The sequence below is a fragment of the Acanthochromis polyacanthus genome, chromosome 21 (assembly GCF_021347895.1).
Source record: "Acanthochromis polyacanthus isolate Apoly-LR-REF ecotype Palm Island chromosome 21, KAUST_Apoly_ChrSc, whole genome shotgun sequence".
In the NCBI taxonomy this organism is placed as follows: Eukaryota; Metazoa; Chordata; class Actinopteri; family Pomacentridae; genus Acanthochromis; species Acanthochromis polyacanthus.
In genome coordinates, this window is record NC_067133.1 from 10,055,120 (window position 1) to 10,080,455 (window position 25,336).

At 41.2% G+C, this 25,336-nt stretch overlaps 1 protein-coding gene across 4 annotated transcripts; it reads left to right on the plus strand.

Moving 5' to 3' along the window:
- The first annotated feature begins 1,207 nt into the window (after positions 1-1,207).
- znf652 (zinc finger protein 652) lies at positions 1,208-24,303 on the plus strand. Of its 4 annotated transcripts, none has more exons than XM_022209527.2 (7): positions 1,208-1,533; positions 4,907-5,083; positions 7,353-8,788; positions 11,564-11,711; positions 12,047-12,162; positions 16,352-16,496; positions 20,566-24,303. In XM_022209527.2, the coding sequence occupies exons 3-7, from the start codon at positions 7,769-7,771 to the stop codon at positions 21,189-21,191; spliced, it is 2,055 nt and encodes a 684-aa protein (XP_022065219.1). In that variant the 5' UTR covers positions 1,208-1,533; positions 4,907-5,083; positions 7,353-7,768; the 3' UTR covers positions 21,192-24,303. The 4 variants fall into 4 exon arrangements, with proteins under 4 accessions (XP_022065219.1, XP_022065221.1, XP_022065220.1 ...); XM_022209528.2 differs by lacking the exon at positions 1,208-1,533 and adding an exon at positions 1,543-1,679; XM_022209529.2 differs by lacking the exon at positions 4,907-5,083.
- The last annotated feature ends 1,033 nt before the right edge of the window (positions 24,304-25,336 follow it).

Sequence of the window (25,336 nt, forward strand, 5' to 3'; positions counted from 1 at the left end):
AACCATGGAAAATGGCTAGATATCAGCTCTTAAATGAAACTCTTGTGAGTAATTTTTGTTGTTATCATTATATTTGTCCAAACAAATGACCCTTTAGTGATACCAGGCATTAAAATGAACAGGAAATTGGAGAAAACAAGGTGGTCTAATCCAAAGTAGCTTAAATCAATCCACTGGACTTAAAGAAATTTCCTTGAAGACGTTTCACCTCTCATCCAAGAGGCTTCTTCAAAGGAACTTTCTTAAAGTGCAGTGGATCGATTTAAACTACTTTGGATAACCATGACCTGGATGAATGAGAACCTACACAGACATCTTGCTAAGGTGGTCTAATATTTCACAGTCTTTAATATATTTTTCTTTCAAATAATGTCAAATATTTGTACAATATAGACTCTTTTTTTAGGGTTAACATGCACATCGATGCTTTATTCTGTGATTTTAGTAGTTATGTATAATTTAAGAAAATCGAGAAAAATAATTTTGTGTTGTTCAAAAATATAAAAAAAATAAAACTACAACTGTTTGTTTTTCTTGTTTTTTGTTTTTGTTTTTGTTTCTACAGAAGCATGGAGATAATGCACAAACTGGTGCAAAAATATTATCTGTATTATCTACAATTTCTCAGTCAGGAATATACTTTTCTTTCAAATAATGACAAATATCTGCAAAAACATAGACTGACTCCTGGTGTGCATTTTTTTTAAAAACAATTTTGACCTTTTTCTTTTCTTTTTTGTAGAGTTGACATGAAAATTAATGCTTTTTTGTGATTTTACTTATCATCTGTAATTTAGTAACAGCTTCTAATATTACACTAAATTGTTCAGAAAAGAACAGTGAATGCACAAACTGGTGCATAAAAATCCACCATCTTGCAGTAAATGAAGTGTCTGACGCTCCAGATGCTCTAGTGGGAATCTCAGGTAGAACCTCACACCCAGAGGGGCCTCCAGAGAAACAATCCGCTCTAATGTTCTCGTAAAACCAAGCGGACGCATTATTAAAGCCTCGGACTAAATTAATCAGACTGAATTCCTCCCTGTGAGCGGATAAAGACGCTCCTCGGGGTCTTTTTTCTTCTCGCTATGATTTTAATCAATCAAGGATTCCTGCTGGACGCGTGGGCGCGCACCGTGCCCTGTCTGGTCTGGAGACCTAGACACGCCGCCGCCGCCGCGCGCACCACCGACCGACCGACAGACCGAGCAGACAGACGGGACCGGAGGAGCGCGCGAGAAAGAGAGAGAGAGAGAGCAGTGCTGGGCCACGTAGCGGGGGCTGAGGAGGAGGAGGAGGACGCCGGTGCGCGGGTTTATCTTTCCGCAGACACACGTTAAATCCGGCGCAGTGTTTTATTTTTGTTTATGTATTTTTGCAACCAATCTTTCTTTTGCCTTTTAAAAAAATCTTTATTATTTTTCTGCTTAATGCACGAATGTAGTGAGAGAGGAGCGCGCGTGCAAACCCCACCGAATCTGTGCAACTCTGATTTGCACGAACGCAAGAGGGAGGTCGCTGTCGACGGCAGAGGTAAGCCCGCAAAACACGAGAAAAACGCCGCTGTTTTCAGTGAGTTTCAAGCGCGTTTACGTCGCGTGACAACAGGGGAGCCGCACACTGACGGGCAAGCGGACAGACGGCCGGTGTACCGGAGGCGACGGTTGCCCGGAGCCGCGGTGAGCAGCTCCGGCTAGCTCTGACTTTGTGACAGTGTCGAGTTGAGTGGGTTTGCCTCCACAGCGGCGGCAGCCACAGTCCCCGTTGGGGGGGTTTGTTAGCAAAGCTTCTCATTTTGCATAATAGTCACTGACAAAGCGTGACATTAGCTCCTCGTTTAGCTGCCACGACTGTCACACTTTTCCTTCAAAGTGCAGCGCCGATATCAAGTTAATGCTAAAATACCTAATGCTAAGCTAACTAGCCCCAATCTGGGCGGTTTTGGGGTTAATAAAAAGTGAGCTGTCTGTTGTTAGTTAGTGCGTGTCAGCGAATACGAGCCCGTGGAGTGTGTAGCTGGTGCAAGACAGTGCGATTGTGGTGCAGATAGTGCGACCTGAACTGCGCCGAAACGTCCGACGGCTGCACCTTGAGCTAATGTAGCCGAGTTAGCTTGTCATGTGTGTGCAGGTCTACACCTATGGACCGCTGCTAGCAGGCTAAGTAGCCTAAGTTGGCCAGGCCTGCACAACGTTACTGCTGCTCGCTTTACTGTGTTGAATTTTGGTTTTTAACCTTTTATCCGCTTCACACACACAGCAGCTTCCACTACAAATCTTCTAGTAAACTGTAGTACCACCTACAACTACCTAAATGTACTTTATAACCTCATTTGTACAGGCTACACACCTTGCTGCGAACGTTTCATGTCCATCTAGCTTCTCACACCCTCTGTTCATACTGTCATTTATCGCTCTTTATTCTTACTTATGTAGCAAACTTGTATCCGTTAATTCTGTGTCAAACGGTTTAAAACCATACTGCATACACTACGTAAATATTATACATCTTGCATACTTAGAAGCACTCTTTATGCTGGTGCTAAATCGCCACAACTTTACTGTGTGCATCTTCTATCAGTTCTCACTGTCATTTATCGTTATCTTTATATTCCCACTTATATAGCAAACTGTCTGTTAATGCTGTATCTTACAGTATAAACCCATATTGCATATGTTACTTGAATATTATATATCTTGCTTATTCTATATGCACTCTTTATATTGATAGTACTGGTGCTAAATCCACACAACTTGCATTTCATATCCACTCATTATATGGTCATTTATCCATGTCTTTGTGTTACTTCTTATCTAACTCTTTGTTTATACTGTATCCTACTTTAGAATCTCATATTGCATACTTGTATATCTTGCACATTAACATGCAATATTTATACAGTTAATTCTAGCCATAAAACTACTCCACTTAAACATTTGGAATAGCTCTCAGCTTTACGTGATGCATCTGATATCAACTCTTCATGTTGTCATTTATCAATCTTTATATTGCTGTCCGTCTTTTACACCTAGTTACCAACAGCTTATTCTTTTTACGCATTAATTCTGTTTTTACACGTTTCATTCTGTATCATAAGACCATCCTGTATGTACTATATATATGTACTCATACATCTTGGAGATTTTTGTATCTTGCATACATGCAGGCATGCATTGTTTATAGTGCTATTACTCCTCATGCTGTCATTCATCCTTATCTTTATTTGTACACTCTAACTTATCTTTATTTATCTAGCAAAATGATATATTCTTAGTACCTTCTTATCACCCCATTTACATTGTTAAGACCATGCCATACTGCACATTTTATGTATAGCATTGAAACATCTTGGATATTCACCTATCTTGCATACTTATGTGCACTGTTAGTACTGCTTGTGCTGTAATTTATCATATTTTCATGTCGTTATATATCTAACATGCTAGTCTTTGTCTATATATGTACTTTCTGTCTTCATACCACCCTGTTCTTGCTGTTGAAACTATATCATACTACAAATACTATTTACATGACTTTTACTCCTGGGACATCCACATATCATGGACTCTTTATACTGTTATTCGTGCTCATGCTGTCATTTATCCTTATCTTTTATGTTGTATTTTAACTTGCACACCTGCATTATGTACATCTTATTCTATTATACCTGTTTATACTGTTATCATACTGAATATATATTACTTATCCATCTTGAATATTAATATATGCTACGTACTTATATGCACTGTTAATGCTGCTTATATTGTCACGTATGATATTTTTATATTCTTTATCTAGCACACTTTTATTTTCTCTAGCTCCTTCTAAAAACACCCTATAGTATACAGCATATACTATTATATGCTACTTAAGCTTAGGTATTCTTATGTCTTGCGTACTTAAATACACTGTTTATGCTGCTCATACTGTATAAATCCTATATGTATATCTCATTCCTATTGCCCTTAAAGTTATTCCACTTCCACCTTTTACATTGTTCTACACTTTGACTGCTTTTTTTGCTCTTTAATTGGATGCTGAGCTGTGTTTCGTAACCTGTGCAATTGCAGTAAAGTTTAATTTAATCTAATCTAAATAGCCTGCTTGTTGTAGTCAGTCTTCGTATTTGAATCACATTTTAGTGTTTTTAATTAGATTTTATGCCAAATATTGAGAAATATCCCTGTGTTGTCTTGTTTCTTATTTATAATAGAGATATTCTACCAGTTAGCAGTGGCTGTCAGGTAGTGATGATGCTAAAAATCGTGTCATTCTTATCTTACCCTCTCACTTTTCCATGATAGCTACCACAGATTATTTCGACTAGGTACCAGATTATGAGCTTGAGGGCCAAATACCTACATGGACATGGAGCTCCCCTGCAGTGCACCACACAGTGAGCTGGTTAAGGTCTTATGAGTTTGGACCGAGTGAGGAATGTGAACCCTCACACGATCCTCTACAAGCTGAGAAAGGGAAAGCTCATTAAATTCTAGACTTGAGAGGGGGCATGGATTTGAGTGCTGCATAATAAGAGGTAAACGTGACGCATTCTGACTTCAGACTGTCACAGTTGAGCCGAGCCAAGCGAACATATGCACGCTTTTAATGCCATGTTTGTATGGCGCCTTTGCAGTAATGCTCCCATCCTGTGTCATACAAATCTTAAGCCACAGCAGCATCTATCCGGTGTATGACTGGTTTTGTGGCTTACCCTTTGTGAAATGAGTTTTGGTTTCTCATCACATCTCTGCAGCATGATTGAGGGAGGATATAAATTAGCCATCGCTGGAGAAACTTTGATTTCAGCGCAAGTTTTGCTGAGCATTAGTAATGCTCTGGATTACTGAAATGGGCTGTCAGAGAGACATTCATTCATGTGCTTTTTTTCCTCTTTCTGCGTCAGGGTGCAAAGTTCATCTTTGAAAGCTGTCCAGACTGAAAACGGCAGTCACCAGCGATCGTTATTCCAGTAGGTTTGACCTCCCGATCTGACAAGGTGATTGTGTCGACTAATTACCAGTGATATTGAGAAGTCTGCGCTCTACTTGATTCCCACATCAAAGGATTGCAATATTTCACAGTGAGTGAAACCCTGAAATGACTCATCATTGATTATGATAAGCCAGTGGAAGGATTTTACTCAGTTACATAACCGCACTGTTTGTTTGCACATGTGCACTTTTGAGAGTTTTCAGTTGTCAGTTTAGCAGGTTTGCTCAGTTTTGTATTCTGAACAGCAAATTAAATGTAAAGTTAGCTCCTGTATATTCTTCAAAGTGCATGAATGTTTGTTTTAACACATTTGAGTTTAAAAAAAGAATGGATGATTGCCTGTTAAGTCAGGCTCAGGCAGTGGTTTCTCATGCAGTTTATACTGCTCTGTCATCTAGACGCAGGATAATCTATTAGGCTTTGTGTCTAGGACAACCATGTGAGAGGAGTTGCTCTGTCAGAGCCGAGCTCGCCCTCCCCCTGTGTTCTTAATGCTCTCAGAGCTTCTGTCCAATTCTCAGAAAGGATCAGAGTCGGCATGCACAGGAAGACAGGTGTGTCTTCTATGTGTGTGGAAATTTAAAATCTGCATAAATGGCTTTCATATGTGCAGGCAGAACCAACTATGTACGCTTGGCTTCTGGAAAAACCTTTAGTTCTGTTTCTGCCTTCGATGTTGTATGCTTTGTTTTAGCAGAAGATGAAGTAACAGGAGGAACAAGAAAATCAGTTTCTGATTTATCAAGACAGATTCTAAGTAATAGTACCCGAACATTCACCCTCGCAAAGAGCAGCTTGAAAAAGTGTGTCAAAAAACAAAATTAAAATCAAAGTAGTTAAAAGTCACATTGAACTGTCAAAAGTGGATCTATCCTTTGGAATTGTTCAGATTTTCTGTTCAGTTTGAATCATATAATAGTAGCAGACATTACAGTAATAATAAGACACTTCAGTGAAATAAGTATTTTTGTGGGTGACTGATAAAGACTTGGATAAAATACAAGAGAACAAAGATCTTTTTTTGTCTGCAACTTACAACACTAATCAATAATTGTGATTAAAACTGTCCAAATATTCAGCGTTAATAATGTTAGCCTTAATTATGTAGCTCTGTGCTCATCAATTCATTTGTAATCCCCTCTTTTGCTCCTTTTTCTGACACCAAGCCCTTACATGTTAATCATGTCTATAAATTAATGATTAGAACAAAGGAGGCTTCCTCGGTCGATGGAGGGCGTTTGAGTATGAAAGTCTCTCTTGGCCTGTTTGCTTTGCAGACAGCGAAGCGTCCCTAGTTAAAAGTAATGCATAAGATGTTTGTGAACACACAGAGGAGAGGATGTTTGTCGTGTTTGAAAGGAAATGTGTTTTTCTGCTTACTGCTGTGGGAGGTTTTCTAGTGAGCAAACCGCCCCGGTGCACATTCAGAACGGTTAGTGGGGTTTAAGGTTGTACGAGGTCAACCAACTGTCAGCCGGAGACGCCCGAGCACAGATGTACAACGCCTGGGACATGCAAATATAGCCAAGAAAACACATTTTTCTACATTGTTACATATTTTTTGTCTTGCATAAACATAATATTACTGTAGGCTCCAAAAAGTGCACTGCTCAGGCTTCACTCAAAGGTTTAAATACAGTTTCCTGTGGTTGTATTTGCAATACAGGCTCCTCAGCTGTGGTTACACTACGCTCAGTAACAGTCAATGGGGAGGTGTGTGCATGTGTGATGTTGAAGACAAAAGACGATCTTGTGTTTAATCCGTGTTCTTCCATCAATTTCTGCTGAGCTGTTTGAGTTGTGCAGATAATGTAAGGCAAAGTGAGTTTATTTATAGCGCTATTAATACACAGAAGGCTTTTCAAAGTGGTTTGCATAATGCATTTAAAATTTTTAAGCATCTGTCTGTGCATATTTCATTGCTTCTGATAATGTGCTATCAACAAGCTTAGACTCATGTTAAGAAGTGACTTTGCCATCTTTATGTTCTATGTCTTTTCAATACTGTCTTGTAAATATGCTCTTAAATTACCAAGATGTGTAACTGGAAGTTGCTCTAGAAAGTAAACTATCTCTGCATTTGTATCGTTATAAAATGATGTGTTTCAGTTGTGGTCTTGAACTGTTTAGGGCGCTCGCATGTCGAAATTGATTTCACTCATATTCATTTGTGAAAGCTGTGGTTTTCAACTCCTACACACAACACTGAAACATTTGTGGGCAAATGTGGCACTCACTGTTGAAAGCTCGACAATATGGCTGCAGTTTCAGGTCACAGCGGCGCCAAACAGCGGAAATGCACCTTTTTTTTTTTTCTAATCTCGTCCCTGTGTCTTTGTCTCTGTTTAATCTCACAGGTGATGCACAGTAAATGGCATTTAAAACGAGACGCAGAAGTCCTCACGTCTTTACCTGAAGACCACAACACCTGACAGGACAGAAGTCTTCGGAGAAACTGAATCTGCACGCGTTTGGCTTCAAATATTCTGCATCAACAAGCCTTTGGTTTTGCGGTCAGATCTTTAAGCTAATGGAACAAAGTTTTCAGCAGATTGTATGTCTTTCCAACTGTGATTCTTACCTCGGACAGCATGGATGCTCTCTTTGAATCAGGTTGACTGTCTCTTACCTCATCCCCTCTCTTCAGCAGAAGGAGGGTGGGGGATTGGTGTGGCGTCCCCTGACCCTCCTCTGTAGGGTGAGCTCGCCTACTGAGACACCACAGCAGTTAATCTTTTGCGTTGCCTCCCCACCACCAGCTCCATCCCTCTTCATGAAATCCTGCCAGAGCCTCAAGGAAGAGGTTTCCGTCCCCAGCCTTGGCGGGATGTCACAGGAAGAGGGACGGAGGGCGCCGGTGTCCCAGTCCTATTACCACTCTCCGAACCCCGACCTGGACCTGACGGGAAAGCTTTACAAGAGGGAGGTCGGCGGCAAGCCTTATTCTGTGCTAGTGGACAATAAAATGGCAGCCAAGACATCCATCGGAGACCAGAGCATTGGTCAGCTGCCCACCCAACATGTGACTCCGCAGCAGTATTTCAGAGAGGGAGCAGCTGCCCAGGATGTCAGCACACAAGGGTCCCAGGCGGGCAACGAGGGCTCCACCGACGACACCGAGGATGAAGACGAAGACGAGGAAGAGGAGGGAGAGGATGGAGAGGAGGGCTTCAAGCGAGAGCAGATCATCGTGGAGGTTAACCTGAACAACCAGACGCTTCATGTGTCCAAGGGCGACAACAAAACTGGAAACACGGCGGACGACTCGGAGAGAGCCGGAAGCGACGAAGAAGACGAAGAGGAGGAGGAAGAAGACGAAGAGGAGGAGGACGAGGAGAGCCCCGACGAGGAAGAGGAGGAAGACGAGGAGGACGACGAGATCGAAAGTCAAAGAACGCGATCCAAGAGGACACGTCGAGGTGCAAGCAGCGCTGCAGCTCCCAGCCAGCCTCGGAGGAAAAGCCTCAGGACGGCTCTGAGTGCTGCCAGTGCTGGGATGACCACCAGGGGGCGACGGAAGCGCATGGAGCCTCCGAAGAGCAAGCGCAGGTCGGCCAGGTCGGCGCCGTCCTCCACCGGCAGTGCGATGGCGGAAGGGAAAGCAGAGGTGGAGGAGAAGGAGATGCTGGCGTGTGAAAAGTGTCCTCGGGTGTTCAACACTCGCTGGTACCTGGAGAAGCACATGAACGTCACACACAGGCGAATGCAAATCTGCGACAAGTGCGGCAAGAAGTTTGTCTTGGAGAGTGAACTCGCTTTGCACCATCAGACCGATTGTGAGAAGAACATCCAGGTAAAGCAAACACCGGTCGCACATCACATCTGTATAACACTAGGGCTGCACAAGTTTGGAAAAAGTGTCATTGCAGCGTGATAAAATACGTCAATTTTCAGCAGATGACTTGAATAACTCTAGGATTCCAGGATGGTTGGTGTGGTTTTGAAGGGAAATGCATCTACAAAGAGAATGAAAACTAATTTTACAAATGCCTGCAAAACACCACAGTACCTTTCTTGCTTTGGATGACACTCAGATCTGGCTTTACACTCGTCATACAGAGCCTCGTGCTGATTTAAATGGTTAAGCAAATTAGTTGTGTTACCTCATGTAGTGGCAACATTTGCAACACACTGCTGTCAGAGTATCTTTTTTTTTTTTTTTGGTCAACGTTACTATTTTCTGCAACCGAAAGTTCCATACAGCTGATGTTACTTTTCTTTTTTTTGCAACAAAATCTTACTTTTCAGTGTTTTTCTGGTGTTCTTAGCTTATTTTTCTGTCCACATTTCCAGCTTGCAGGTCAACAAACTGTTTTTTAATAATCTAAAAAAAACCTTAGATCCGATTGAATTATGTTCTACTAGTCAGACTTCTCTTGTCGATTGATCACAGAAAATGAGGACCATGTGAGTTCTTGCATGCATAAATCGTAATTTAATATATCGTGCAGCCCTAGTTTTTAATTTTTGGTTTTTTTTCTGAATAAAAGGGTGTATTTTCAGGGTTTACTGTGCCATTTGGCACTAACCAGTTTTATATACCCAGACAAAATTAGATTTCTATTGAATTTTTTTCTATATTTATAGATGTATTAGTTATTTTGATGCAGTAAACTCACGCTGAAATGGGTTATTTTTTTGCTTATGCCTTGTGAGTATAGTTGCCAATTTTGAAAAAAAATACAGCTGTAGTATTTCATTTTACATTTGCAGCAGAAAACTAATAATTTGGACATTGTCAATCAATTCATGAGTATTTTTCTAAAGAAAGAAAATCTGAATTTGCTGATTGTAGATTATGAAATGTGAGTATGGCAGTAAACTGAAAATCTTTCAGTTGTGGACAAATCAAGACATTTAAGGACATCATCTTGGGCTTTGGGAGGCACTGATCAAAAATGTTCACCTTTTTCTGGCATTTTAGAGACAAAAAAGCTCATCGATTAATCCAGAAATTTATTTGACAGTGAAACCATTGTTGCAGCCCAAGAGTTAAAGTAGTGAGTTGTTTTGTTTCTGGCCTACAGAAAGAAAGCTGAAGCCAAAATACTGCCTAAAAATTATACTTTATTTTTTCCATTTATGGTGATTCTTAAGTCTGAGAACATAAGAGAAGATTTTATAGGCGACTTAGTGAAAACAGATTTCTGAAAGTGCCATCATGTAGGAAACACTTCACTGCTGTCAGTGTTAATATTTCAGCAAAGTGGCTCCATTGTGGTTTTTGTTCTTCTAAAACTGAAAAAAGGTGATTCAGCATTTTAATACCCAGGGGTCATACAGCTGTTTTGAATAGCTTAATTTAGCCTCTGTTTTGCTGAAACCCGATTTGCATCTTCAGTCGCTTTGAAGAAAATGCTCTTTGAGCTGCTTGCCCTGGCCGCTCAAATCAGTTGAAGCACTTCCAGGTTGGAAAGAAAGACTTTCTTTAATAAACAGCTTAGAGTCATGAAGATGAAAATAGCTTTTATTAATGCGTAAACTGTTACTGCTCTTTTGTTGTCCGCTAGGCAACGCTCAAATGAATGCTTTCTTTATGAAGATGCCATTTATTCTGTCATCTGGTCACAACAACACAACAGTCAGTGAAGCTCTCAAGTATCTGAGTGTTTTTGTTTTTATCTCCCACTGCCACATTTTGTCTGTCAACAGTAGTGACAACAAAAGAGAGCAATAGTTGTCAGTGTTTGTCGCAAAAGGACCCATGAATGAATATGCCTCAGAGAGACAGTGGGTTCATTTTAAAAATAGGAAAACTAATAAATCTGTCCTCAAACATCTAAACATGTGTGTTACAAATGAGCTCCAGGGTTTGTGCCTGAGATGGCAAACAATATGCACACAACTGGTTTCACAGTTTTTCACAGTTTTATGCAAGTAGAAATGAAAGACTGCTTTTTAAAAGAAAATTCACATGACATCTTGACCAGCATTCGCTTGAAGGCCTGTGGGAGGTTCAAAAAGTGGTTTCTTTGATCACATTTGAGCTTTTTGGCCCTTCCTGCAAACTGCCTTGGTGTTGTGTTTTGCATATTGGAGGCAGAGTGATTTTTGAGGAGATGTTTCTCAGCAGCAGACTGCAGTCTCTGAGATAACTGCCATCGCTCGACCGGATTAATTTTTCCGGCAAGGCAACAACCCCAAGCATAAATCTGGAGCAATGGCTTCCAAACAACTTTAATGTTCTGTAAGGGCCAAGTCAGAGTCTAGACTTGATTATGGTCAGAATTGTGCAGATTTGTCAACAGAAATTGAGAACAAGTGAAATTAATTTAGTTCTTTTTCTTCCAGTTGGTGTCTAGTTATATTCACTGTTGCTCAGTTTTATAGAGCAAAGCACGACAAAGTGTGAGAAGGTTAATTTTGTTGACAAAATTAATTAACAGCCCCTTTCCTTTTTGTCCCTGATGACTTCTAAGCTGCTTGTTGATGAACATAAAGAGAGATTTCAGCATATTAAAACCTTGCTGATATTTTTCATCCAGCAGAGGGAGCTAGTGCATAATACAACAACTGTCGATTAACAACCATATGCTTAATTTTTTGTCATCTTTTTTGTCTTTTAAAGTGCGTCTCCTGCAACAAATCTTTCAAGAAACTGTGGTCGTTGCACGAGCACATTAAGATCGTGCATGGCTATGCGGAAAAGAAGTTCTCGTGTGAAATCTGTGAGAAGAAATTCTACACAATGGCTCATGTCCGTAAGCACATGGTTGGTAAGTTCGGTCCTGTTTTTCTGAGCTCCTGTTGCCCTTCAACACTTTGAAATGTAGAAATGTGAGCCACCACACAGCTGTCACTTCAATAAAATGAGCCACAACATATTAATGTTCATATTGAAGGTGTTTTACATGATGTATTTAGTGAGTTTATGCTTAAAATTCTTGATTTTGATGTGTTTATGTGATGTTTTTTGTTCAACGAAGGTTCACAGCTGACCACAGTTTCAATTCAGAGTTCCTAGTCTACTCTGTATCTGCAGTATGTTATATTTTATCCTAGCAGTCAGTTTTCTATTGTTTTTTCTTTGCTTTTCTGCCCCTGAACACAGCTCACACCAAGGACATGCCATTCACCTGTGAGACGTGTGGGAAGTCATTTAAACGCAGCATGTCTTTAAAAGTTCACTCACTGCAGCATTCAGGAGAGAAGCCCTTCCGTTGTGAGGTAAGTTGAACATGTCTTAATGTTGTTCTGGTATGATTTCCATGGTTTTTCCTGCTTCAGAACAGGCCTTTGGACGGTGACTGTGAATGAGGAAACATGACAGGTCTGCGTACAACAAAGGCAACAAGTCTGTGTGGTCTTATTTCACAGAAATATGTGCATTTTCCTGTTATTTCTGACCATTTTAATGAACAAAAATGCCTATTATCCCTCTGAATTCCTGCCATTTGCTGGGTAATTTTCACTGTTATGATATTTTTACTCATCATGGGCTCATTTTTCGTTGCAACATGAAGTCACACACACATCTATTCAAACAGGACAACCGTGACTAGAATGAGACAGAACTCAGAACAGGAACAAGCAAGAGATAATAAACTTGAATCAACATGTGCAATAGGTGCCAATAGGTTACAGTACTTGGAAAAATAATTGGTACCTCTACATACTTTGCATGTTTTACTGCTTATATTTTTAATTTTCTTTCCCAGCTTGTCTTCTGTCTGTTCTGTGTAAACTCAACCTGCGATTCAGCTAAAAAGTTTCATTACATGACTGTTGTTTGGAGCTGAGTCACGAAGACTTTTCAGCTGCACTGAGAACTTTTTAAATTTTTATATATATGTTTGTGTTTTTTTTTACAAAATCTGAATAGAGCAAATGTTTTTTCCCTTTAAAAAAAAAAAAAAAAAAAGTAGAATAAAAAGATGAAATAGCCCACATTTTCAGCTCAGATTTGGTTATGTTTCCTAACAAAACCGCACATCACATTATTACGGTAGTTCAAGGACCATTAGAAAGTTTTAAATGTGACTATTCTTTATATATTTACGGTTTCTGGCTCTCAGAGATAGCTAAGTTTTTGTGTGTATTAATATTTGTTTAAGATAACATTCATTTTAAACTTGATTGCAAGTTTCAATGATCGGAGGGTTTATGCTCGAGCAAGTGCTGAGAGTTTTCATTGTGAGGGACTGAACCCACTTTGGAAGATGCTAAAAATTCTCCTATTTCATTTAAAATAGGTACATGATGGTGCATATGCAAGTGAGCTCTCTTGCATATGCAGGAAAGCCCTTCGAGCCTACCGTATGAATCCAGAGGTCACAGCAGGAACCAAAAAAGTGATATGAAACAGAAAAAGCTGGGAAACAGGTTTCCGCTTTACGTGAACATAGACAAGATTCCAAGGGAAAACCAGTTCAAACGGTGTTGTGGAGGTTTGTTGTGCTGTGGGTAAACTGTCCCTCAGTGTGATCACATGCATTTGTGTTTTACACCCTTGTTTAATACAAATCCAACATTAAAGATGCAGTGATTCATTTGATTAGTTTTCAGCGATTAAATTGATTGCCGATTATTTTGATAATCAATTAAGCGGTTTGAGACAGAAAAAAGTCTAAATTATTTGATTCAGACTTCTTAGATGTGAATGTTTCCTGGTTTCTTTCCTTCTCTGTGACAGTAAACTGGATACTTTTTGTCGTCTTGGGCTTTGACAAAACACTTATCAGCATCTTTCACCATTTCAACTATTAATTGAGAAAATAATAGACGGGCTAATCTGCAATAGCTACAGTCCTATCCAGCATGTAAATGACTTTAGAAATCATGTCCATTTTGTGCAGGTTCACTTGTATTTACTGTTGTTCAGTGAAAAGGTGCAGTTGGAGGAATTTTCCACCTGAGTGAGGCTTGTCTTGTTCTGATGTATTTCCTGTCACCTCCTGATGCTGTTAAAATGTGTGTTTGCATGTCGAAGTTCATTCACATAACAGGACTGACAAGACTGAGCCCAGTTCCTTAAATTCCACAGATAAATGACATTTTTTTCTCTTTGTAGTTATGGTTTGATTCATTTTCTGCTCAACTCACACTTAAAATGAGTCTAAACCTGTAAACTGGTGACACAGGGAAGTCCTGATTGTTTTTCATGAATGCACACATTTAAATGTTATCACTTTTGCTGCTTGTCCTTTGAAATGCATTCATTTTGAGCTGTATTAGGTACTCAGGAGTGACTGGAAGTCTTCAAGGGTTTTACTGGAGGTTGCAGTTTTGATGAATTTCTCATTGTGTGCCCTGAAAGCAGAAGCGGTGTTGTTTTTCCTCATGTGGTCTGTGACTAACCTGAAATAGCTTATGCAGTTGGCCTCTTTCTTGCAGTGAGCATCCTCTCTGTATTTTGAATGACAGTGTTGTCATCTGAGTTGTATAGAGCAGTGGTTCTCAACCCTGTTCCTCAGGACCCCATGTCCTGCATGTTTTAGATGCTTCCCTGTTCCAACACACCTGATTCAAATGATCAGCTCGTCATCAGGCTTCTGCAGAGGCTTGATGACGAACTGATCATTTGAATCAGGTGTGTTGGAGCAGGGAAGCATCTAAAACATGCAGGACATGGGGTCCTGAGGAACAGGGTTGAGAAGCCAAACCAGACCACAACATGTCGCTATTAGAAAACCACACACTATTCATAAATTAACTGGACCGTCACATGAATGTAAGGCGAAATGTTCTTCTTCAGAATGTCGTGCATCAGGATTTCAGAGGTGATTTCTGCTCTACCGGGGTAGTTACGTGTGGTTATCTTAGCCGTCTCTGACTTGTGATTCAGACAAAGTTTGCAGACTTCACTCCCACTCAAAGCCAAGATGGCACACAGAGAACATGCACATGGGTGGAGCTGCTCTAATTAAACGTTTGAAGACGTCTTACACTGTGATTACACGCTTTAAAGTGCATGTAATGTAAAGGCCTTTCTCCTCAGTGGCCTTCCTTTGTAGTGCCATATGGAAACTGCTAGATTTGTTCTCCCACAGACGTCCATTTAGTCAGGTGGTGCCATTGAGATTATAAATACTTCAGGAAAGGACCCAACCAAGAAAGCCTCACAGTACAAACATACAGTGTTGCTGCTTGCTCTCAAATAATCTGGTTGTTGTTGATTTGTGTGGTAGCCTCATTTCTAAAACATCATGTATTCACACAAACCAGAAACCTGTTTTCTTATGTACAGAAGTTACATAACAGTAATGTACACTCTAAAGATGGTCACCTAATGGTTACATCTGTGTTATTTTTGACCAACCAAAAGCAGGTTCTGGGTGTTTTTTGGCTCCTGTGACATTTTTTCTCGCTGTGGGTTCATTTTTCGCGTCAATATAAAATCCTGCAGCTCTGTGGAAACGGCACAACTGTCACTAGAAGGAGAGAGAACCAAAAAAATCTCCTGTGCTGTATAACACAGTTATAATGCCATTATTAAAAAGAAAACCAAAATTGCATTTCTTTAAATGTTTGTTTTACAAACATTGCAAAGCTGGGAGCAACATCTACAACATTTTGTGCTCACAAGTTTTACTAATAAGGTGACTCTACATGATATTTTTCATATATTAAATATATCTTTTAATACATGTCTTTTCTCTGTCCTGTGTAAACACAGCCTGCAGTTCAGCCGAAAAGTCTCAGAATTTTGGTCACGTCAGAGCTTAACGTTTGTACCACGAAGCACAGAATGTTTAGGTTTTGACATAATCATGTTTAAGCAAACAATTTTTGTAATTGGCATGTAGAATAAAGTGACTTATTATCTCCATTTAAGTTCAGATTTAGTCCATTTTTTTCGATAGTGCTTCAAATCATAGATGAATATTTCAAGGACAGTTGGAAAGTTGAAAATCTCATGATTCTTTCTGGTTTTATAGTTTCTGGCTTTGATAAATCATGTAATTGTGGTGTATTTTTTAGGCCAACATTCCTTTCAAATCTGAAAGTGAGTTTTGAAGTTCTGAGGGTTTAACTAGATTCACATAATTATCCATTATTCTTTTGATTATTTTCTCAATTGTTTAGAGTATGAATTGTTGACATGCACAATTTCATGATCAAGAAAATTGGCAAACTAAAAAATTGCAGTGTGACACATTCAGATGTTGAGTCGGTGTCAGATCTGACAAAGCAAAAACACAGTGAGTTTTCACATGTTGAATTTGAAGCTGAAACCAGCTGCTGTTTTCATAAAACTGACTGAAACAATGTTGTAACTCTTTCTAAACCCTTAACAATTTGTTTAAACATGTCCACATTTCACTTTTAAATAGCGTCCAGCAGTGCAGAAAGAAGCACGTGACGAGTGTCTAGTCCGGTGCACTGACCTGCATGTTATCTGTTGTTTCTGCTGCAGAACTGTGACGAGCGGTTCCAGTATAAGTACCAGCTGCGCTCGCACATGAGCATTCACATCGGACACAAGCAGTTCATGTGTCAATGGTGCGGCAAAGACTTCAACATGAAACAGTATTTTGATGAGCACATGAAGACACACACAGGTGAGAGATGATCTGGTGAGCTCGCACAGGCCAGTGTTGTTTGCAGCGTTGTTGCCGCCCTTTTTGACCCCTGGAGCTTCATGTTGGGCTCCAACTGCAGCAATTTTGGGCAAATTTAACCTTGTATTACCCCTCCTGACAGCTGGTTATGTTAGCGCTTTACAGATCCAGTCTGTAACCTCCCAGTGTTCTCACAGACTCATTGAAACCACCCCGATGATATCAAACATGTTCCTCCACAGTCTTGATTTTGCTTACATCTGCTTCCCTATGAGATCACATGAGGTGCTGCTCTGCTCTGTCATTGTTCCCTCTGGCACAGTATTTTCCAATTTTGTATCATGTGCATGTCTGAGATGTGAGCAAAGATATCTGAAGTTTCCTCTTGTGTGTGATGATGCAGCTTGAATTCACAATATGTCAGGATTCTAGCTTTAAAGCCTCGGTGGCTGCAGAGGTTTTATCAGAACCTTTACAAATGTGCAAACTAAGAAGAAACGAGCTTTAATTTAGTTGCCAGGCTACAGTTTCTTCTCACTAAGACGTTCCCACTCCAGAGAAAGTAGTTTCTAACCACCCAGAAATGACAAAGGTAGAGTTTTCAGTAAATAACGTCACTATCTAGTCATACACAAACCTTAAAAGTGATGCATAAATACAGAATTCCTCCCTCACTGAATTTCACGTTTAAAGATTTGCTGCCAACCAAAACCGACAAAATGACTAGAAACAGATACTTACTGCGCTGAAGACAGACGTCTCGCCTGTCTGGCATTTTCAGTATCTCCTGCCATCGTTGCATATTTCCCTTCCAGCTTCTATTTACAGCACACAGTCGTACTGTAGTAAATTACAAAGACCGAGTTGGCTCAGCTGTTGCAGCATTACATGCAGAAATTATGTTTCAAGGGTTTTCTGCCAACTGTCACTTCACTTCGCTACCGATTCTTGACTGAATTGGTTCCTGAGTGAGCTATTTTACTGAAAAATACATTTTTTTGAGGTTGTTGTTCATCAGATGTGACGTTTGCATTCTGCTTCTGGTAAATCTGAACACAAATTCTTGAACACTTTGCCAAACAGTGATGTTTCTTGACTCGGCCATGCAGTCCCTAAAAAAAGAAAGACATGGGAGGCTTCCAAGACGAACATTATAGTGGTGAACGCAGCAGACTTCGCCCAGTTTCTGTAATGAGAGGGGCGTAGTACATGAAAGAGCCCTGCATATATTGCGGCTCATAATAACTACCCAACACATGCTGTATTACATCCCTCTGATTTTCTGTCCCCGGTGCATTGCTATTTCTAAGTCCAAACTGAGCAGCGATGCCTGCATGAGCTGCACCGTTTCCCTCCAGCCGTGCCTGTCGTGGGAGGACACACCGCACTCCGTTGGCCCTCTCAGTTCTATTTGTGATGTGTAATTATGCTACCCTCTCCTCTCCCTGCTGCTACCAACCAATTTAGCCTCCTCCAGTAGCAGACACACCCAGTCGTGCTCTGTAATAGGCAGCGCACATCTCCAACCGCCCGAAGTTTGCTTCGCTGCACGTAGATTTCTCATGAATTATTGCGCGCCAATGCGATGTAGCAGTTACAGAGGACTAGCACATTAGTTGTCACCTTTTGATATTCATTTAGTGTGGAGGAGCTTCACACATAACATGCCAGAATAAGGCATTTAGAGAGCCCTTCAGCAGCCTGTTAATAGATGGCTGTGTGGGTGGTAGCAGGCACATTCAGTGGCTCCATGGAGGGAGGTTAATGAGAGCGGCATTCCAACGGAGCTGCTGTTGTTCACTTTCACATCTCCTCCACTCAAAGTGTGAATTGTAATAGCTTCCTGCGGAGTGGGTGGGTTGACGGCAGAGACCCTCAATTCAAGATGGCAACTTATTTGCATTTTTAAAAGTGAACCGCTGCTCTCTGCAGCGACGGTTAAAGGGGGGAAAAGTTAACTTTCGTCCCTTTCAGACGTGCACTCGTTTCCGTTAATTTGACGTCAACATCGCCTGCACGCCTGAAGGAGCATCCTGTGAACTTGTTTGTAAAAGTCGCCAAGGCAAGTTGAACCAAGTAACATTTTCACCTCTGCACAAGTCTGAACTGCACTCAGACACATTAGCAGGAAGGCAGCTGTACTCTGAGCTGTGAGAAGGGGTTAAGGGAAGACTTTTTCTACATTTTCAGAGATATTCGTCCTAAAACACTATAGTGAGAGTATTTCCTCTTTGAGTTTTTTAAATACCTGCAGCTTCAGACAGCAGCAGCATCTCCAAAGCTTGAAAACTCTGTACATTTGTACATGTGGTACAAGAGCTTCAGTAAGTTAATTAATAACTTGTAATAATAAACTGTCCCTGGCATGGAGGCAGAATAGATCAGGATCCAGCAGCAAGTGACATTTTTTGTTTGTTTTTTCCCCACATCAGACAGATGAGCTGTAAAACACAGCATCACAGTTCAGTTTGTTGCCTCCAGCTGTTTGTAGAATTGTTTCCTGTGAGTTTAATAAATACCTGCAGCATCAGACATCAGCAGGATCCACCACAGCATCTCCAAAGCAACGGAGGTGAGCACATTTCCACAGATAGAAAAGAGTACTGACAACTTTATTAACAACTTGTAATTAGACAGGATCAGTCCAGGTCAGTATCCAACAGCAAGTCACATTACGACCTTTTTCACAACAGACAGGTGAATTGTCAGTTTAGTTTGTTGCTTGCAGCTGTTTTTAGGAGTCTTTCCTCTGAATTTATTTAATATCTACAGCATTAGACAGCATCCACCTGAGTGTCTGCAAAGCAACAGAGCTGCAATGCACAACTTGTAATTAGAATTAATCAGTCCAGGTCAGCACCTAACAGCATGCCAAAATGTGTACTTTTTTTCTCATCGGACAAATCAACTTTCACACAGTTTAGAGTCACAGTTCAGTTTGTCATCTCCAGCTGATTGTAGAACTTTTTCTTCTGAGTTTATTAAATACCTGCAGCGTCAGACATCAGCAGGATCCACCTGAGTGTCTCCAAAGCTGTTCCTCTTTGCTTATGAAGAACAAGAGTGCTGGTAACTTCTCAAATGTATCATAATTATAAATTATCCCCAGCACGGCTCGATTAGGACCGAGCAGCAAGTCACACTGTACTTTTACCCCCACATGAGACAGGTGAGCTTTCACACAGCCTAGAGTCACCGTTTAGTTTGCTGCTTCGAGCTGTTTGTAGAAGTTTTTCCTCTGAATTTAGTAAATAGCTGCAGTATTAGACAGACAACAAAGCTGTCCATATTTGCGTATTTAGACGGAGAGCGATGGTACCTTCATTTATGTCTTGCAATTATAAACTACTCCCAATGTGGACAGATGAGCTGTCAAACACAAAATGACAGTTTAGTTTGTTGATTCCTGCTGTTTCTATTGATCTTTCCTCTGACTTTATTAAATACCTGCAGCGTCAGACAGCAACAGGATCCATAAAAGCAAGAGTTGTGCACATTAACACATGGAGCAACAGCAGTAACTTTATTAAATAATTCTAAGAATAAGGAGACAAGAATAATCAGACTAGCAACTGTTAGTTCTTTGGACTGTTTGATAAGATGTTATTAGTTTTGAGTTTGTCTTTTGTTTGTTATTGCTTTATTATGCAATATTCATCGTTTTAATTAAGAATATCGCACTGCAGCTCTCTCTGTCACTATGGTGTCTGAATATAGCCATGAAAAACAAGAACAGAAAAGTGATCCCTGTCTGAATGACAGAATCTCACGTCTGAAAAGGGCTTTTGCTGTCCAGAGAGCTTTATTTTCCAGTTTTTTGTATCATGTGCATGTCTGAGATTTATTAGAAGAATATCTGTGAGGTTTCTTGGTTTGTGTGATGATGCAACATGAATTCAAAATGTGTTGGAATTCTAATTTGAAAGCTGAAGCGACTGCAGAGGTTTTGTAGGAAACTGGAGCCTAAACTAAATTTAGTTCTGTGTGATTTGTGTCATTTTCTCTCTGAATTACCCTCTTTCTGCTTTGTGATGAGGTCTCTTGTCTTTTATTTCACGATTCTGTGCAGGAGAGAAACCTTTCATCTGTGAGATCTGTGGGAAGAGCTTCACCAGCCGACCCAACATGAAGCGCCACCGTCGAACCCACACGGGTGAGAAGCCGTATCCCTGCGAGGTCTGCGGCCAACGCTTCCGCTTCTCCAACATGCTCAAAGCACACAAAGAGAAGTGTTTCCGGGTCACCAGCCCCGTCGTCCTGCAGACCAGTGGCCCTCCTGTGCCTGTCCGCATCTTTGCCAACACCTTCACCTCCTCCTCTTCCTCCACCTCCGGCCCTGGGCCCTCCGCCGCCGTCCCGGCCACCACCTCAGCGTCCCTGGGCCTCAATCCCACGGGAGCGTCCCTTCCTCCACAAGGCCCGGTGGGACACACGTTCTCCCATGTGCAGCTCCACTCAACGCCCTCCCACCATCATCCTCACCCCACGGCCACCCAGCAACACCTCTCCAGTGCGCCCCAACACGCCCCGCCTCACCCCCACCACCACCTGGCCGTGCCTCCCGTCTCCCACCTTCCTCCTCCACCGGCTCTTTTCAAAAGCGAGCCCCTAAACCACTGTGGGCATGAAGACAGCAGCTACCTGCACCACATGGCGCCGCCTGACAAAGGCCCCGGAGCCCCTCAGCACCACTGAACAGGGCTCCAGGTCTGCAGGCTGCTACCAAACCTCGCCTTGATCCTCGTCTTCTCATAGTCCTGCCTCAGTTTCTTAGTCGTAAGGCACCCGAAGCCATGTCTACAGAGAAAGCGTAGCAGCAGTGTGTGTCTACACAGGAGGCTTTCAGGCGCTGTAGTGAGATTTTAGAAGTGCTCAGAGCCCAGTACAATGTAGTTTTGTGCGTAAAACGCCTGAGAATAGACTCAAAGCATGAATAACCTGTGTAGACAGCTGGAAGGAGGAAAAATCTGTTCCGTCAGATGACTGAAAAAACGCGGCTTCTGTGTAGACATGCATTACACAAGGGTGCTCCTGTCAAATGGATCTAAATAATTCAAGCTAAACATACACAGGTGTGTATGCGTGAAAGATTCAGACTAGCGCAGCCCTCAGTGCACACATCATTGAACTGAAAAATCCCTTTCAACTGACAAAGCTTTTACAACCTCTAGAATTTTTTTTTCTTGAACATTTTCTTCGACAGAAAATGTTTTTTTGTGTGAGTTCTCTACCTGTACATTGATGGGTGTAAACTATCTCTTTTTCATCAAAAAGCTGCTGATGGAAGTTGACATATGTATTAACCCGGGCTTCGTGGATCATCATGGATCGGTGTCACTGAACTTTCCCTCTTGTCAAGTTGGTTTTAGATCGCGCGTTGGCTACGGACTCGAGCTTTCTGTGCAGGTCCTCCCCAGAGCAATACTCCGCCTGTCCTCCCAGTTATACTGCAGAACCTAGGGGCCCCACAGAAATGTTTATTGAATGTTGATACTGGTTCTACCTGAACCTTTCTCTGCCCTGAGGCCACAACAGAGGCTTCCTGTCAGAGGGGCAGCAGCAGTAAAGCAAGATGCAGTGCCATAAGAAGAGCGGGGAGGAAGAATTTTTGTAAAGGACATGGGGGGGGGGGGATTTTGTAAATGGTTACTTGAATCTAGACCTAGTCTGAGATTCATATCATGGTAAAATGGTGCTTTCCATTCCAGTACATCAAATATTTCTTAATTTAGCTTTTACATTTGATTTTCACGAGGAAGAAATAACAAAGTATTGTGTCATACTGGACATGTCTTGCCAATCTGGCTTTTCTACAGTGGATTTGCGATCATGATAACTCGGAGTACTGCAGGATGTGGCCTCAGCGAACGCACCCTCACACTTACTCAAGCACACACACACTCTTACATATACATACAAAAAGACAAAGACCACACGGCCGCTGATTGACTCGCTTTGATCAGTGCCACCTCATCTTTTCAGTACTGTCGGTCAACAGATGCTTTTAGATAACGGACGACTGTCAAATACTGCCACTGTGAGGGGCCAGACGCTCGGCCCCATCAGGATTTACCCCCCACCTCCCTTCGCTGCTGTCGAAATGATACGGGTTACCATGTTAAAGGTCATCGACACACACACAGTACACACAACTGGGACCTTTTTCATCAAAGTTCTTAACAGGAAAATATGCATATTCCTCTCTCTCTCAGCCTATATTCCACGGTTTGGTGTGGGGTGTTGTTGTTATGTAAACGGTTTGTGTTCACGGCGGATCCACACAGGCAAACGCGTGTCTAAACCTGTTGAATGTTGCCTACGCAGAGTGATGGCTGATGAGTCATTCATATGTTAATTTTGTTTGGTTTTTTTTGTTTGTTTTTTTTACTGATAATTTGCTCAGTTTTAAGCTAATGAATGGTTCCGTCATGTAGATAATAAACAGCTGTTAGCACATGATAGGAAACGTCAGGATAAGAGGTGGTGGTCATACAACTTCTAATACTGTCTTGTGTAGATAGGCGTACGTGTGATCAAATCAGCGCGAGAAATTACATTTATTAATGTAATAGCCAATAGTGTGAATGTTTATTTGTTGAAAGGAGACGTTCGGGCTTGTATTTGGCACGAGTGTGGGTTGTTGCCTCTTCGCCCAGTTTGATGGTGTGTTCAGAGGGAATGTGTGCATGCATTACCAGTCTGGTTGTCCCCAGTGCTCTTGTACCAAAAGCTGCTTTTTACACAGTGTGCCCCAATATATGCGTATTTTGGGGGATAGCAGTACATTTTAACACCACCCCTCGGTATTCAGCCTGAAGTGGTTAAGCTCGGTAGTTTAGTCCCTTCTCTTTTTGGATTTGAGACCTGCGATTATCCTGCCATTTCTGTGGGTCTTAACACTGCTGCAATGTTTGCTTATCACCCCGTCACCCCTCGTCGTGTTCACTGCTGTGATTCAGCTTTTTTTTTTTTTTTTTTGGCAGTATGGATCTTTGTCTTGGTTTTTTTTGTTGTTTTTTTAAGCCTTTTTTTTTTTTTATTTGCGTGTATTCTCTGCACTTTACTGCTGCGTGAGTGAGGCGCAGGGAAGGGTAGGGGGTGGGACTGACGATGCATTGTGGATCGGAGTGCAGTCGCGGCTGCACAGGAAAAGGGTGGAGGTGGTGTCTTTGAGTGGATGTTTTTAGGCAAGGAAAGGAGGAGAATCCCGGGTGGAGGCGGGTAGTGCGGAAGGGACCATCGCAAACAAAGAACGCTTCTTTTTTTTAGTGTGTGCTTAAGCTTAATTTCCTCTATCTTGGTTTAAAAAAAAACAAAAACTGAAATACACTTTTGCTCTGATCTGGACCTTAGCTTCAAAATGACAGTTCCTCCTGCTTTGGCGACTTTCCACGAGCCCCTCCACACGACGTCTCAAATACATTCTTCATTTTACATGTTTTTTTTCTCTCCGTCATGTCTTCTTTTCAGTTTGCAGAATGATTCTCCTCCTCCTTTCTTTGTTATATAGAATGCACTTTCTACTAAATTTCTTGGGTAGTTAAGAAAAAAAAATAACATTGTATATTCTTTAAAGATGTTTTAAAAAAAATCAATATACTTTTCCCCTTTGTATTTTTAACCACTTAATGTAGCATTGCGTATTTTATTATTGTATCTGGTACAAAATGTGCAGCTTTATAATGTCTTGGTTTGTCTTTTTTGTATGTTATGTGGAGATTGAGGAGAAATGAAAAAGTTGGGCCTTTTTTGATAATGTACATTTAACTGACTGCTAACTTTGAGAAGTAAAAACAAGTAGCCATGATTATTGCATTCTGGGGTGTTTCTGTTGATCTTTAAATGCTTTCAGTATTCAGATGTAGAACAATAAGGATTGAGCACAACTTGTTTCTAATAATAAGTTAATCTTTTCAGTGTTAATTAGCTTTCACACTGAGCTTTTCAGGAAAGTCTAGTTTCCAGCTGACTGCTGCAATCACACAGAATTTGTTATTCTTCTGTTTTAGCCTCACTGGGTTCTTGGCAGACCACGTTGCCTAACAATATCTGCAGGTTGCACATGACCTAGAGGGCTCGGCAGCAGACGCCTTTGCTTTTCAAAGCTTTTATTAGAGGCAATTTTTTAGGTCCTCTTTTTTTTTTTTTTTTTTTTTTTGCGGCCACTTCCTGTTCTTTTGATGTAACAGCAGGTTTTCTTGTTGCCATGGGCTGTGATCTTGATAGTCAGTGACCTCAATTTCCATTTACAGTTCACAACAGAAGTGAGTGCAGTGAGTCACTTAGATGCCAAAGATTCAACATTCTGACTCTTTACAGTAGTTGCATTTTTTTCTAAGTTGGACTGGAGCGTACTTGCTCTTATGCAAAATTACAAACTAACAGATCTACTGTAATGCAAATCCAGTCAACACCTTTTGCGTTCGAGCAGCGTCACATCAACACTCGTAACTCCGTGCTTCACTGTCAGGACTATGCATCCACTGTGGTAGTCCTGGTCAGCTTCACACCAAACACGCTGGACTCCATCTGAGCCCGATGAATGTATCTCGGTCTTATTGGACCAAAGATTGTGCTGTCAGTATTCATCAGGCTTCTTTTCATGTTCGAGTATAACCTTGCAATTTAATGCCGAAGAGTAAAGAAGCGTCTTTTTCATGGGTGCCGCCCATGGAGGTTGATCTGAACTGTGAGCAGTCACAGAAACTATTTTCAGAAATCCCTGAACCAAGTCTGAAGCACTTGTGCACTATCACTGTCCGTGGCGTCCTTTTAGGAGGTCGACCATTGCAGCCCTGATTAGTGCTACTATGGCTCCTTCTATACCTCGTCAGTACTGC